This window comes from Schistosoma haematobium, chromosome 1 (assembly GCF_000699445.3).
Source record: "Schistosoma haematobium chromosome 1, whole genome shotgun sequence".
In the NCBI taxonomy this organism is placed as follows: domain Eukaryota; kingdom Metazoa; phylum Platyhelminthes; class Trematoda; order Strigeidida; family Schistosomatidae; genus Schistosoma; species Schistosoma haematobium.
The window spans coordinates 42,984,608-43,000,397 of NC_067196.1; the positions used below are offsets into that span (position 1 = coordinate 42,984,608).

The 15,790-nt window shown below is 36.8% G+C and overlaps 1 protein-coding gene across 4 annotated transcripts in view; it reads left to right on the top strand.

The window, feature by feature from the left end:
• MS3_00009874 (uncharacterized protein) overlaps window positions 1–15,790 on the top strand; it is a gene marked incomplete at its 5' end in the record, with an annotated part of 55,951 nt that overhangs the window by 4,602 nt on the left and 35,559 nt on the right. For all 4 annotated transcript variants that reach the window (XM_051218280.1, XM_051218281.1, XM_051218282.1 and 1 more), the window contains 5 exons: window positions 11–169; window positions 1,877–2,361; window positions 4,901–5,078; window positions 11,801–11,931; window positions 13,115–13,504. Coding sequence is in view for 3 of the 4 variants with exons in the window: in XM_051218281.1 (XP_051074125.1) it covers window positions 11–169; window positions 1,877–2,361; window positions 4,901–5,078; window positions 11,801–11,931; window positions 13,115–13,504 (1,343 nt within the window). The remainder of the gene's footprint in view (window positions 1–10; window positions 170–1,876; window positions 2,362–4,900; window positions 5,079–11,800; window positions 11,932–13,114; window positions 13,505–15,790) is intronic.

Below are 15,790 nucleotides of genomic sequence, written 5' to 3' on the forward strand. Positions count from 1 at the left end.
ATTTTTTAAGGTCCTACATCAAACATTTGTCCTGTAACCGGTACTTCCTGTTGTGATGTAAGCATGGAACATGAAATGTACTCAGTGGGTCAGCGTCAACTTATAAAGCAAACCAACTCATGGTTACAAGTTGCCTGGAAAATGAGCAATGATAGTGCCGTGCTTGAATGTAAGTCTTATGCCATTCTGGTCAATGAAGTGTTGGAACACTGAATAACTAGTAATAATTGTTAAATAAAGCTACTTTCGTGTTCTAAAATATACATATCCTACCGAATCTGCTGACAACAATGAGGAAACGGATGTATATTGAACCGTTTCCTGTAAATGTTTGACTTTTTGTGCTTGTCATCTAGTCTCGGAGTAGATCACGACTTCGCTTTCTTCAGACAGTTTCCTTAATGAATAACTTTAGCCTTCATCTCTTCGACAAGTTTATGCAGTTGTCTGTTGGTACCTATCAATACTACCTCTTCCATTTCCTTTGCTTTTCCACCCTACCATTACTACTGGTCATTTCGCTAGCTTTCTGTGAATCCACGATCGATATTCCTTGCTACTCATCCTATTCACACCCTTCTAATATGAGTGTTATGGTATCTGAAATCTATTGGTCTTTCTTAACCTTTCGACTTTGATTGCTTACATAGGTTAATGCTATTTTTACACCAGACTATCTCAGGGTGAACATCACCTTTGTAGTAGACTAAGTTCCTTGTCAGTTTTTCCTTAAAAACAACCCTTTACATTTCCTTTTAGCCAAGTCCAAGAATGTCTTTTTGCTGCAATTTTCATCCTTTTAGTAAGGCTAAGACAAATGTGTGCTCACACTAGAGAGTGGTCTAGGCTCAGATATATACTACAGGAGTAACAGCCTTTTGTGCAGCCTTTTCAAATAGGACCGATAGTAATATAGTTTGTCTGTCTTTTTCTGTAAGTATATTGCATTCACTAGATTAGAAAACGTTTCTTTCCACGTTTCAAGTCAGTGTTTTTCAAAAAAATAGGTATCTGAACATAAATTCAGTAGACGACCAGTGTTATCTTCACTCTATCGTGAAATACCACAAGTTCCCGCCTAACATTTTGTAAACTCGAGTCGTTGGCAATGATTACACATGAAATCAAGTCAGAGCAGAAGGGTAGATGATAAAACCAAAATTGTCAAAAGCCGGGAAAGTGGTTCGATTAACAATATGATTAGCTCCGGTTCTGTTAAATTTGTACGGGTAGTTTACACTTCTTGATTACCCATTTCGTATAGTAGTTGTTCTTGCAGGGTCTGAAAAAACATTGGCTAGTAGTGGTGGTCAAGGTGCATCAGTTTTGAGGCCGTTCATACATATCATCTTTTGAGTAGTTTTTTCTATCTTAAGTATGTATTTTTTAAACCACCACCAGCCATTCATATGGAATGGTTGTATCATCTTAGTAACCAGCCTCTAACCCCTACTTCTGTATATGGAGAAGTAGAATGGAAATATAGGGTATCTGTAGGAAACGCCTTCCTTTGACCACACTAGTACAGATGTCAGTTCAACCCCGCTGTTTGACTTAAAATGTTTGTCTTTTGGGATTACAACAGGTATTCTCAACATAGTAGAACTTCAGAACAAGTAGTCCAAGGAATATAACTTTATTGAACCATCACGGTATACAAGCCTGACCACTATCAAGGCAACAATCGCGGTAATGATGGACTCAGATTTTATCAAGAGTAAAGATTTCGTACATTTTATTCTCATATAACTCAGCTGTTCGTGGTGCTGAGAAAATGGTCTGCAGTAACTCGAAATATTTTACCTCCTTTGTTTATTATCTTTTAATTCTACACAGTACAGTTAGTCGGTCTTCATTTATTTATTTTTCTACACAGCAATTTTTCAAGCTGATTTAAAACAAGCTAAAGGACGTTTACATCAATTTTTCAGTCGGATTTATGGATACAATTATAAATTGCATAAAAATTTCTTCTTCGGGTTTTTCACCGATTTAGAACAATATATGGCAGGTCAGCAGGGTCAGCTCGGTGTGTTAATCAAAAATTTCTTCAGTCAACTTCGTGACAGTATAGTTAGTTTGATTGAAAAATCTGGACAGGTTAATTCCAGTCCTCCTTTCAGCTCGATTTCGCCTAACACTGGCTCGTTTGGTAACAGTCTTCCTGGGGTTGGTGGTACTGATGAAGCTAGTGAATCTAGGCGAATTCGTTGTTTATCTGAAAAGATTGCACAGTTACATCCGTTTGATGATGTAGATGTCCGACTTCACGCTCGTATGTTGGAAGCTTATCCACCCGCTCGTATGTTGGTCAATGTTTTATCTGTTACCAGCAAATTATTACACTATCTGGTTGATCAGGTATATGTTTATTTCCTTATTTCTTTGATGCAACACAAACATTTGCTTAATTTTTTGTTCGATGATAGTTCATGGATTTCATCTAAGAAATAAGAAAACGTTTACTTGGAAGACTTCATACTTCAAATACTACATTACATACATGTATGTATAGTTTCTTCACTGGTCCTAACTAGGATAAGTCTAAGGAAAACGAGACATTTCTTATTATCTTGCTTTCTGTCAATCTTTACAATCACATGGTACCATAATAACGTGAAAAACAATTTTCACTCTCAATATGATGCGAATTTCTGAAGTGTCTATTTGAAAGTTTATTATTATTAAAAGTTTTTTAGTGTTTATCCTAGTTTGAAAACCTAGTGGTTTTACAGTAAACAATAATAAACTTCTTACTCTACAACTAGTGGTGTCAGTTGTTAAGATACTGATAAATTTTGTTAATTATGTTAGAAAACACCGGTTATCAACTGTATAAAGGTAATCTGATCTACGGATTTCCATGTTCACATACTACATTGCAAAGATGACTAGATTCAATAAAAATATTTTTTCAATTGAATAAGAGAAAAACGAATATCATTGTAAACTGCTAATTCAGAAATTGAATTACAATCTGATCATTAAATCACTCTTATTCAGTTAGGTGCTGATTGTTAACAAAATGTTAATGTAGTATACGTTACTTGTTGCTTTTCCCGAAAAAAATCATGATACTGTAAAATGTTCACCAAAATTGTACCCTTAAATTATTTATGTTATATGTAACATCCAAGCATATACTTTCTAATACGTTTTAGTGTGTAAATAAATATTTTGTTAATAACATTATCAATGTTTAGTTGATCTGTTCACTTCAAAAACTAATATATATACTAGATGTTTCCTCAAAACTAAAACTATCGGGTAATTTGGTGCAATAAGAAATAAAGTCGAAACATAGATATCGTATTAGTCAGCACATCAACCAGGTACATATGCAATCTTCAACAAATAATCCAGAATATTCGGACGTGTTTCATGTTAGTTGACACTCATCAACTAGGCGTATCAGTGATCTTGAGGAAACTTGTGCTCACTTTGTGACTTGGTAGTCATCCAGTGAAAATCCCTCATTCATGCTGTAAGTCCATCACTTCCCGAGTATCTGAGTTATAGTGTCTCCAACTACAACTGTAATGTTGGCTCTATTGTCACTGGAAGCACAATTTCCCCCAAGAATGTATATATGCCTTGTCAGCGAGTTGTAGATAACATAAAACCTAGGTTTAAAACTTCCTACTGATCTACTTCAACCACATTATAACAGAATAATCCACAATATTGTGCTAAATGCCTGTCAAAGATTTGTAAGTCCTTTTTTAAGTCAGTAACTACATAGTCAGTCGCAATTAACGTTTAATCTGCTATAGATGTTCATCAGCTCTAGTTGTCATACCACGACATAGCAAGATAAAATTAATAAAATGAATAACAAATGAAGCTAAATAATAGTAGTGTGGTGTGTGCTACTGAGATTGACAGATATAAGTAGTATGTATCGCCAATCGGAAGCGAGATGCCTGGAGGTGAAAGGTTAAGAAGATCAAAGAAATAGAACGAGAACAAAGAATGATTGGTATGAAAACGACGCGGCGCAGACTCGACATTTTGACGGGGAATGTGGCACAGACTGCAGAAAACAAGAAAGTGGTACGGTGAACAGAACTACTACAAAAATGGCCACTTTAAAGGAGGGACGAGTGTGGTGTATGCTACTGGTGTAGTGAACGAGAACACAAGTGGAGACATTCGAATGTATTTGAACGCAAAATTACAGAACGTCTTAGTAAAATCTGAGAACCATACAGTAAATACTTGATTTGCAAAATGTCAATCAATCAAATTAATAATAAAGTTCTAAATCTCGATGACTTTTATGTTCTTGGAATAACCAATAATTTATCTCAGGTTGAACAGAATGTACTAAGAACGTTATTATATGGTAGTATTTATCTAAATCGTATTTAATGTATCCAAGCTTCTATACCACTCAGCTGTCCAAAGCCAACTTTCGCTCGAATTTATTATTCAATTCTAGATAGTTGTATACGTTTGCTACCGAGTAACCCTTTAATGATTTCTCAGCTTACAATTCTCATCATCAAACCAACTTGGATAATAAGCGTTATTAAATAAATAAAAGAACTACCAAGCAAAACCCTAATCAAACCATCAATGTTAACTTATCATCTCTTTAATACAAATCAAAGATAAATAATTTTTGAAATCGTATATTTTAGTGCAATTTTCATGGAGTTATTGCGTTTGACCGGCACAAAAATACTTGAATAGTTACAGATAAAATTCGCAATTGTTTTGTAAATAATTCCAAAGAAGCAGTTTTCCAAGGAGAAAAATTCCAGTGTTAAGTACTTTTACTGATAAGACAAAAAAATTTTAAACTACATATTTTTTGGTTTAATGATTAATAAACAATAATAATGCAATAATAATAATAATACACGTTTATTTTCTTCCTTCATTGTGTCTTCATCAGGTTGTAGCTCAATCTCAATGTATTTTAGGCATTACACGTTATCGATTTTGTGCTATATGCGAGGCTCAGTCACTCAATAATGTCTGCCCTGAGAGTTGTTCACAATTACTAGCCGGATGTTTACATGTTGATGGTCCAGATGAAACACAATTGGCGTATATTTGGCCTCAATTAATTGGTATGTTGCTTCGCACTTTATCTTTCACTTAGAATGTTTTTTCAACTGATATCACCTGTTTTCGTACTTTTGTTTATAGCGAATCATTGTAAATCATCGTTGTTTGATAACCTGTGTTTTTAGTTCTCTTTTATTTTGAACATCTTTATTGTTCTAACATTGTGGTTTAAATATTCTCTTAACATACCGATCACATAAAAAATACACACTTAGTTTAGCCTATCCATGTAGATTATTTGATTTTTAGTTGATAATTTACATGTCTTTAAAGTTGAACCTTCAAACAAAGCAAAAATGAAACACTTGAAATGTAGACAATGAGGAAACTTTATTTATTTATTTTTATTTATTTGAACACATGAATATTGGTACACAAGAGCGCCAATATATATGCGCCACACAAAACAATGAGAATTCGAAGAGAAATATATAAAAAAACTAAGGAGCGCAAAAAAAAAAGAGAACAATAACGAAGAGATTGGTGTAAGGTAGTGTGGTAGTAACGAGGCAACGGAAAGGTACAATCAGAAGAAATCTTTCAGGTAAGAGAGACACAACCACTTTTTATGAAGAAAGTAAAAGAAGGTTACAGCAGGATCGCCACTGGCTTCTATTCTGAGCCATATCTGATAACGTCTCTAGCCACTGTGTCGCACCATCTCTCGGACCCCAACCAGGGAGTCGTGAAAGACCAACACAAGCCGGCCCTTTGCAGCTTTGTTTCATACCACGACACCATGTCATACACTGACCACCTCTCCGCTTTTTCCAACCAGTTCCAGAGTTGACAAATAATACACGACGTGGAATTCTCTGGGACGGCATTCGTAGAACATGTTCAAGCCACCGAAGTCGGTGTTTCAAGATGGTGACACCAATTGAATTATCATCTCTGTGCCCGAACACACGATGCCGAACCTCTGCATTACTGACATGGTGTTGCCACTGAATGTCAGCAATCCTTCGGAGACAGTGATGACCGAACACAGAGAGTCGTCTAACATCCTCAACTCGAAGAGACCAGGTTTCACAAGTGTGGAGGGGAACTGCTCTCACCGACGCGTTATAGATTCGACGTTTTACAGTCAGACTAACATCACGAAGGCGCCAAGGATGGCCCAGATTGGCATAAGCCGCTCTGGCTTTCACTGTACTTGCATTGATCTCATCACTCACGCCACCACCAGCACTTATGCAGCTACCCAGATACACGAACTTCTCGACTACGTCTATCTGCTCACCATCCAGGGTGAGTACAGGATTGGAATCCTGCCAGTCTTGTAGAAGTACTTTGCACTTCGAAGGTGCAAAGCACATACCATACCTATCGGACACTGATTGCCAACTGATTAAGTGCGGATTGCATAGCTTGGGCATTATGTATCGCACAGTAAGACAATATCGTCTGCATACTCAAGGTCGAGAAGTCTTTCTCCAGGCAACAGATCCACACCACCATTACTTACATTCATCAGAGCTGTTTCCAGAATGTCATCGATGGCAAAGTTGAAGAGGAATGGTGAGATTGGGCAACCCTGCCTAACCCCACTGCTCGAATGGAACAATGGAGAGAGATGGTTGTATGCCCTCACTCTGCCTGAGGTGTTTTTATATAGGGCTTTTAGGATGTTAATAAACTTCTCAGGCACACCCTTCTTCAATAGACAATCCCAGAGAACAGTCCTATCCAACGAATCGAAGGCAGCCCTGATGTCAAGAAACACTACGATTGTTGGCCTTTGATAAGTATGGCGGTGTTCTAACATTTGGCGGATGGTGAAGATATGATCAATACATCCTCGACCAGAACGAAAACCAGCCTGCTCCTCGCGAGTCAATCTTCCTCGGGTTTTGAACAACCTACGAAGAATGACGGAAGCCGCTAGCTTGGACGCAATCGGAAGTAGACTTATCCCCCGATAGTTGTTGCAGGAACGACGTGAACCCTTCTTAAAGATAGGGACAACTATCGACTCATTCCATGACGTTGGTACACTCTCTAGTTCCCAAACCTTTGTAAACAACGTCGTCAATTCCTTAGTCAAAAAGTCACCACCATCTTTAAAAAGAGCCGGAGGTAAGTCATCTGGGCCAGGTGATTTGTAACACTTCAAGAGTTGGAGTTCCTTGTGGACTTCCTCCTCGTTTGGTGGATCGGTCGTCACCGGCCATGGAGGGCAGGACAGTCTGACCGATGTTGCCGGAGCAGCAGGCCAGTTGAACTGCCCTTCGAAAAATTCTGCCCATCGTCCAAGACGTCGATGGATGTTAGTGATTGGCATCCCATCATCCTCGTAGATTGTTTCACTCACACCAGACTTTTTGCTGCCAGTGACTCGGATGAGTTGGAAGAGCTTCCGGTAGTTACCAGATGCAGCTGCTGCTTCCAGCTCATTAACACGCATCGACCACCAGGCTTCTCGGTCCTTACGCAAGCTTTGCCCAATTTCCTTACGTAACATCCTTCGTTTATGGTCAAACTCACGGTCATTCGCAGTAGACCGACGGGCTTCAATGAGTTGTAAAGAACCAGAAGAAACCCAGTGCTTATAAGCGGGACGTTTCGCGAAGCCTCAAGCGGTTTTACCCTCCATTTTTATGGCGTCATGCAATTGCAACCAACGCTCATCTATACTTTTCGGTGGAATGGTAGCTAGCCTAGAGGCTAGCTCGGTTCGATACTTACTAGCAACAGAAGTTGCAACCAGCTTGCTAATATCAATCCGTTGATGGCGGTCACTTCGTTGTTCACTGAAAAGTAAGGTAAGATTGGCGCAGACCAAGGCATGGTCAGAGTCCAGATAGGTACTCCGAAACGAGCGGCAGTCTTGTACACAACCACGCCAGCGGTAGCTGATCGCGATGTGATCAATCTGAGTCCATGCTTGAGATGCAGAGGGAGGACGCCAGGCAGCACATCGGCGATGACTGTGCCGAAAGTTAGTGCTAGCCAGAAACAGGTTGTGGTCTGTGTACAGTTGCAGTAGACGGTCCCCGTTATCTGACCTGAGACCAACGAGTCCCCATCGGCCACCTAAACGACTCTCTTCTGTGCCTAGACGCCCGACCTGAGCATTCATGTCTCCGGCTAGTACTACAATATCTGTCGAACGCACTTTCTGGAGAAGAACAGATAACTGGTGGTAAAATTCATCCTTGATTGCATCCGGGCTGCAATCTGTCGGGGCATAGGCGGAGATGACGAAAAGACATCGTTTCTCACGCCGATTTCTTCTCACTTTGATGAAACTTTCCAATCTAACAGCACATAACCGACTGTTAATGGGGATCCAATCGATTAGTGCTGCCTCAGCTCTAGCGCTTAGTGCGACACCAACGCCAGCAAGACCAGACGAAGATGCCACAGGGTCCCCGGATAAGCGCACGTGAAACAAGCTTTTCGAAGCGACAGATGGAGATCGAATTTGTAGTTCTTCGCCAGAGTCTTGAATACGGGTCTCGGATAGACAACAAATGTCGATATTAAGGCTTTCCAAAGACATAGCCAGCCCTATCTGTTGTCCAACCTGCATAAGTGTGCGAACATTGAAGGCAGCCAGTTTGAATGGTGCACGTGGTTTCAGAAAAACTGCTTCAGTACTAATATTCGGTGGTAGCATACAATTTTCAACTGGACAGTGACTCGAGAACGTTTAGATACAGTCTAATTTCCACCAAAGACGAGCCGCTGTATAAGTATAAAAGAGGGTGAATAATGTGGAAAATAATAATAATAATAATGACAATAATAGTAATAATAATAATAGTATTAATAATGACAATAATTTTAATGATAATAATTTGAATCAATTGATTGTTTTTCGAAGTGAGAAAAGTAATTTCCATAGACATAAAGAGTTCATCATTTGTGTGTGGGCTGTGATACTGCCCGGGTGCCCAAACCGAAGCAGGTGGTTATCTTAGGGGGCCACACCCCGAGCCTTTGACCTAAAGGTCTAATCCACAAGGCAGTGGAGCATCGTAAGGAGATGCAATCCCATGGTAGCCAGTGACCAACGATTGGTTCATAGGCCATTTGTTCCCGCAGGATACTGGAGCCCATGTGCACCATTGGTTTGTGATCCGGTTAAAGCGCCGGACATTCGCTTTTCGTCCTCTCATTTTCGTAAACAACACCCCCACCACGAGAAGGCAATGAGTAGGACTTCCCTGGCAGAGGCTGTATACGCGCGGCCGTGTGAGAGTATTTCCAGAGGGAGAGCGGACTCTCCCCACTCTCGGTCGTACCAGGGCATTCGGGGGCAATGAGGAAACCATTGACATTCAAAACAGCATTAAGACGGAAAAAACTACGTTTCATTGATACAAAACAATCATAATATGATCGTGGATAACAGATGATGTTTATTGACATTATTCAATAAACAACCAATCAGCTAAACAGTAGTAACCAACATATGATCTGGATCAAACTAATAGACTAATCAATATGTTTTTCTTTTACATTAGTAACAGTGTGGTTTAATACAATGAGGAAACTAATCTATATTGTATTAAACCACACTGTTACTAATGTAAAAGAAAAACATATTGATTAGTCTATTAGTTTGATCCAGATCATATGTTGGTTACTACTGTTTAGCTGATTGGTTGTTTATTGAATAATGTCAATAAACATCATCTGTTATCCACGATCATATTATGATTGTTTTGTATCAATGAAACGTAGTTTTTTCCGTCTTAATACTGTTTTGAATGTCAATGGTTGTTAGATTTTAGAATAAGTTATAAATAATACATATAGCATATGATGTTAATTTCTCAATTACAGTATACTGTCTGATTTTTTATAAGTCTATATCATGAATATTGGTTTAGCTTTATTAAAATTATTATTATTCTTTCACATTATTTTGTTTATTCCCCTTGTCTCCTCTTACCCTCTATTTCTAGTCCAGTTGACCTTTTAGTTTTATATATAAATGTTCTTAACAAGTATATGTATGATTAGATTGTTCGAAATATATTGTACTAATATATTACATAATTATGATAATCTTCGTCTTCTTATTACACTATCGAAATTTATCAAAGAGACTAATTGCTTCAAATTATTCTTCTAATTAAAAAGTAAAATTGTCGATTTACTTGACATAACAGTTTAAAAAATAAGCATTGAATGGACATATTGTAACAATATAAATATTTGTCGAATACCAACAATAACTGCGAATAACTGTATTGGTAATGAAGAATTAGCACATAAATTTGTTATTAAAGTTGATTTGCTTCGAATTAAATTGCCTGGATTGGTAATACTTAGGATTTAAAATGACTAACTGTTTTTTTACTTTAGATTACTGTCCTGTAGTTTTATTAGTGTGTTGCCTCAATTTGTCTAGTTTCACTAGGCAGCCTTCAACCAGTAGGTAGCTCGGTACTATTATTAGCCCTTACACAAAAAACGTACATTGAAACCGAACACGAGAATCTGTACACAGGAATTGGGTTTCATTTAAATTTTCGTCTCCGTCTAGCATTTTCTGTGTTTTTTCTTTACTAAACAGATAACTCATTTTTCCAAGTACATGTTTACGTACTCATTTCTTTGGTGGTTAGTCATATCGTCCTGGCTCACTCGAACTGAGCTAGGTGTCGTGAGGCAACTGGTTTCTAGTATGTGATAGTGTTTGCATCAATAAGGAAAGAAAAAATTAGTATGACTTCTAAACTATTTATGGGTCATCGAATAGCTTCTTTTTTCCTCCCTATCGTTGTACTGTTCATCTTCAATTTTAAAACTAAGTTTGTTTGTTTTTTCAACAAAAGTTAACAATAGTTATCTTATGTCACATTTTATTCCTATCAAACCGCTTAATACTTGTCTAAAAATATCACAGTAAATTGCCCTTATTAATGCAAACGTGTAATTTACCTGTGAATTGAAATATCCTATAGTAAATGCATTGAAAATCATAATACGATAACATGCAGAATAATTAGGAAAAAAATATCCATTGTAGTAATCGTTCATTTATAGGCCATTTTGATAAGTATACACAATTGAGTTATTGTCAAGTCTATTGTTGACTCCTAAAATTACGTATAATATACACTTCTGAGCACACCAATGTATGCAGCATAATCGTTTAGAGATGATAACTGCTTCTGAAAGGATACAAAAAACTGTCCATCTCGAATATTGTGGAATTAATTTGTTATTAAAATCTTTTGTTATTCTTGATTATATTTAGTGACAGCTAACAAAAAGCAATCCAACATGAGCGTTTTCTTCTGTTTGAATGATACTAACTTGAATACGTGATGTGTGTGATGAAATGTCTGATATTCATTCGTTCTTTTTTCTACTGAAATTCGTTTTGTGTTGTTGGAACATGTATGGCTGTTTTAGTGCACTGACTCAGTAGTCAATGCGTTCGACTTGTGTCTGTTAGGTCTCAGGTTCTTACTTCAGTTCACAAAGCTCGGTAGCATCACTAGCTCTCGTGCAACTTCTACCGCACCTCATAAATTTCTACTTGGTAAATGAGTTACATTTGGTCAAGTAGTCGTTCTAACCAATCTGATTCGCAACATTGCATAGATATTTGTATCTAGATGCCGAATCTCTCACTTTCTATACAGCCTAGTATTTGGTACTGATATTGCATACTGTAATTATCATTAATTTTTACGAAAAAGTCTTCATATACGCGTTTTTTCTTACAGTAATTCATCTGTTCTCTGTTGCTCTCATCTAGATACAATCATCATGGCAACTAATCGGTTGGAAAGATCATTCAACTTTCCTGCAGTAAATCGTAATCTTCAAATGGAAATATCTGAAGCAATAACTAGTTTACAAACACGTTATAGTGAAACAAAATCTAAGGTAAATTTTCTTTCAGAATTCTTCCGCCTCTTATATTTTATTGTTTTATTACTCTGCTGCTATTATTTCGATTCCTTCACTGTTCATCATGTTAACTTTGTCGCTGATGTGACATGGTCACTTGGACTGATATACATTTTCCCCAGCTCTACGTTCGTTATGCGCAACTGATGTTCGTTCAATGCGCTGTGAAATTACTGAAGAGATTTCCAGCTAGATTTAGAGTATTAGTTGGACACGTTAAGTCATGTTCTGAAGTTTGGTGGGTTTGATGTAAAAAAAAAACACCCCATCTAATTGTGCTTTTGCCCAACTCATTCTTCTTACTTGGGCGTTAAATTCACATGCTACCATTAATACATCTAAACTCCTAGATTTTCGAAATTAGCCAGAAAACTTTCGGGATTATCTATCTTTTATTTCATATGAGCTATGATCGTTTGGAGCGTGGGTTAGTGGTTCTTATAGTCCCATTTAGTGGAGTAATGTATAATCAACCGTCAACTTTAATTCAATCTAAAAATCCCTGTTCTGCTTTAGAATTTAATAAATCTTCGCCTTTGAGGTTACAATAAATTGCTGTTGGTTCTCCAGATAATTAAATGATGAACCATACTATTTCCTCACACTGGTTTTATAAATTTAAATCAATAACAACATTTAAGCCTTGTATGATACTTTCGGAAACACTAAATAAATTTATGTCACTCAACCGTGGAATCTTGCCTGGTGAAGTCTGTTGTCCAATACAACAAAGATGGAATATTGAAATGTTTAATATGTTTGAACTCGCGTTCTAGATAATCAGAGGTGACACTTTTAAGCTTAAATAATCAACACTGGTTACATTCGCTAATGAATTTAGTGAGGTATTGTTGATAGAATGTTTGAAAAAATCAACGAAACAAGAAAGGAGGTTCTCGGTTAACAGAATAAAGCAGTAGATACTTTCTGGTCCCATGTACCGTTGAGGGACAAGAAGTTGCATCAATACTGACGACCTCATCAACCTGGAAAAATGAAGTGGTAGAGCCCAAAAGTTGTTTATTGGCATCAGAATGGTAATGTAAAGTAGGTAAGTACGCGTGGGTGCTGTTGTTTAGAGATTTTTTACGTTTAGTTATATTAATAGTAAAATTACTTCAAGTATATCTTGTATTCTAACGATTTTTTCATCTTTCAGTTTGAATCCGAATGTCGATTTGGTTCTGCCGGTCGACGAATGCCAACATTGTTCGATCCTATTGGACCCCCTCATAGCAGTCAGGAAAATCGTGCAAATCACTCAGACATCTCTAGATGGTCAATGATATCTGATTTGAATAGACGCTTAAATAGAATAGCTCGTTCATCATCTTATCCACAATCATCAACTGTTTCTCAAGAATTCCTTGACTGGCAAACACGACAACGACCATCCCAAGTCACTTCTAGTAACAATCGTCCAAAAAAAAAAGATTATAGTCAACAAAGGACTAGCAGAGCATCTGATGACTGGGATGCCTCAGACAACGAGAATCCTATGAATGCTCCAAATGATCTCGTTCGTCAAGTCAATGAAATCAAACAAGCTGTAAGATTTTCCCTTTGTTGTACTTTTTTTCAAATTTCAAGTTCTATTATCATTTTCATATACTTCAATTATTTTATCCTAATGAAGAATACACTTCATATGTTTGTTAACATTATTCGATCACTTGTCATCAGATAATGACCGTGTTTTTCTTCCTGTTCTTCGCACTAAGATCACAAACATCAGTCGCCTCTATTTCTGCAAGCTGGTAGTTTACTAGTTAAAACAGGGGTTCTAAACAGTAGGATACAGGTTCAAGTCGCATTTCACCAACCTTGGTTCTCTATGGTCGATTAATATCACTAGTCTTCACAAAAACCTTGTGACTCGAAGCCGAATACGTAAACCTCTTTTTAATAAAGGAGTTACTTTTAATATCTGAAGCCCCAAAAATGTCTTTTTAAATACATAGTCGTATCTTTTTATATGGTGGTTGTTTAAACAAGTTAACTACAACTTCCATTAGATGCAACATTCAGGACACGAATTATATATAAAAAAACTTGTCTAATCGCATGTAAACACCATTATTTTGCTCTCAAAACAAAAGATTTGATAAATGCTGTCTTGCTACTGAATGATTACTCTCTGTTCTGTGAGTAGTATTCTGTGAACTATGTGCAGTTTCTGATTACTTACAAATTGCAGATATTTGATGTTTTTTGTTCTCTTAGCTAGATAGTTTAATTGGTGAGCTCCTACTGTCATTATTCACAAAATCTTTCATGTAGAACTGAACTTCCCAGCTATTTTACAATTAATATATGAGTTCATTCTAGTTATCTTGCTTGCAATTGGCTCCGAGATTAAACCATCTATCTCAGAGAACAAAACACAACATCAAAATCATTTATCTGAACCACGAATTTCCATTACCAGCAGATACAATTTCATTTTATGAATGTGTCTTGAAGTTATTCGAGTTTGGTATTCAAACATAAGATATTTGTATTGGTTTTTTGTATCCAGTCATAATTGTTATCCATTATTGGAGAATGTGAATCACAAACCGATAAATCAACCTATGTACAGAAGTCGTTGGGTTACACTAAGGACGTTTTGAATATTTCAGTAGTGAATGTTTAATTAGGACAATACAAATTTGTGAGCTTTCTATTTGAACTACATATTATATTTTTGACAAGATCATTGGCTAACAGCATTTCAAACACTGGTTATTCTTTCGGTTCATCGATATTTGTGCGGTTGATCTACCCTCGTAATTTCTAATGATTTGCGTCGATTTTTGTTCAAAAATGTATTCTAGAGCTTTTATTCTAATAGTTAGTGATTGATATTTTTTTGTTTTGCATTTGAAATACTGGGGGGGGTGATTGATTCAACATGTTTATTACTCGAGTTGCAAATAAATGGTCTGATTAGTCAACATAACGATACCGTCACCTAAATTTTATAGAAATCGAAGGATGCTAGTATACCTACGCGTTCCTATTATTTCTTACTTTTGTAAAGAGGGAAAATCTCTGATAAAGACTTCATGAGAGTTTTATTCGAACTGTTTTATTTAATTTTATTGTCTGTTACTGTTCCTATGACTTTAATAAAAAGTATCAAACTAACTTTATACTCCGAAGCATTTTTATCAGGTTTTTCTCTGATGCTCCTCTTTGAAAGGCTTCATTTCGTAGAACGGATCTTAAGCGATAGTATAAGATCTTGTTTTAATTGTTCCACAGTGAATTTCATGAAACTATAATTGTCTCTCATCTTCCATATACATGGTTATATCGATTTCGGAAGAGAAGCATATGATAATTTGGAGATAGTTATTATTTTAAAAACTGATATCTCTAATGAAAAACTAATAAAAATCATAGGGGCACTGAACAACTAACTGCTTCATCCTAGTATTGTGAATCCCATTCTCAGATTGTTGAGTTTTAATTGGGATCATCAACCCATCAAAACCTGGAAGCACTGGACAACTGTTTCGTTCTAGTATGGGGCTCCTCACTAGTGCCCATCCACGATCCCGCACGCGAAAACGTTTGACCTCTAGACCACTGAGTCGATTGTGTGACCATCTTCCATTGTCTTCTGTGGATAACTACCTCACACCCGACAGTGTTGAACTCCACTGGTCATCATAACTCCGAAATTCATTCTCAGAGTTAGAGGTAGGCGAATAAGTGGGAAAGGTGGAATTATTAGAACTACTGTATGACAACTTATCATTTATATACTGATTCAATATTCATTAAATATTTGGTTAACGGTATTTTTATACTGTCCTAATTGTAAACTTCATTTAAATCATTAACTGTT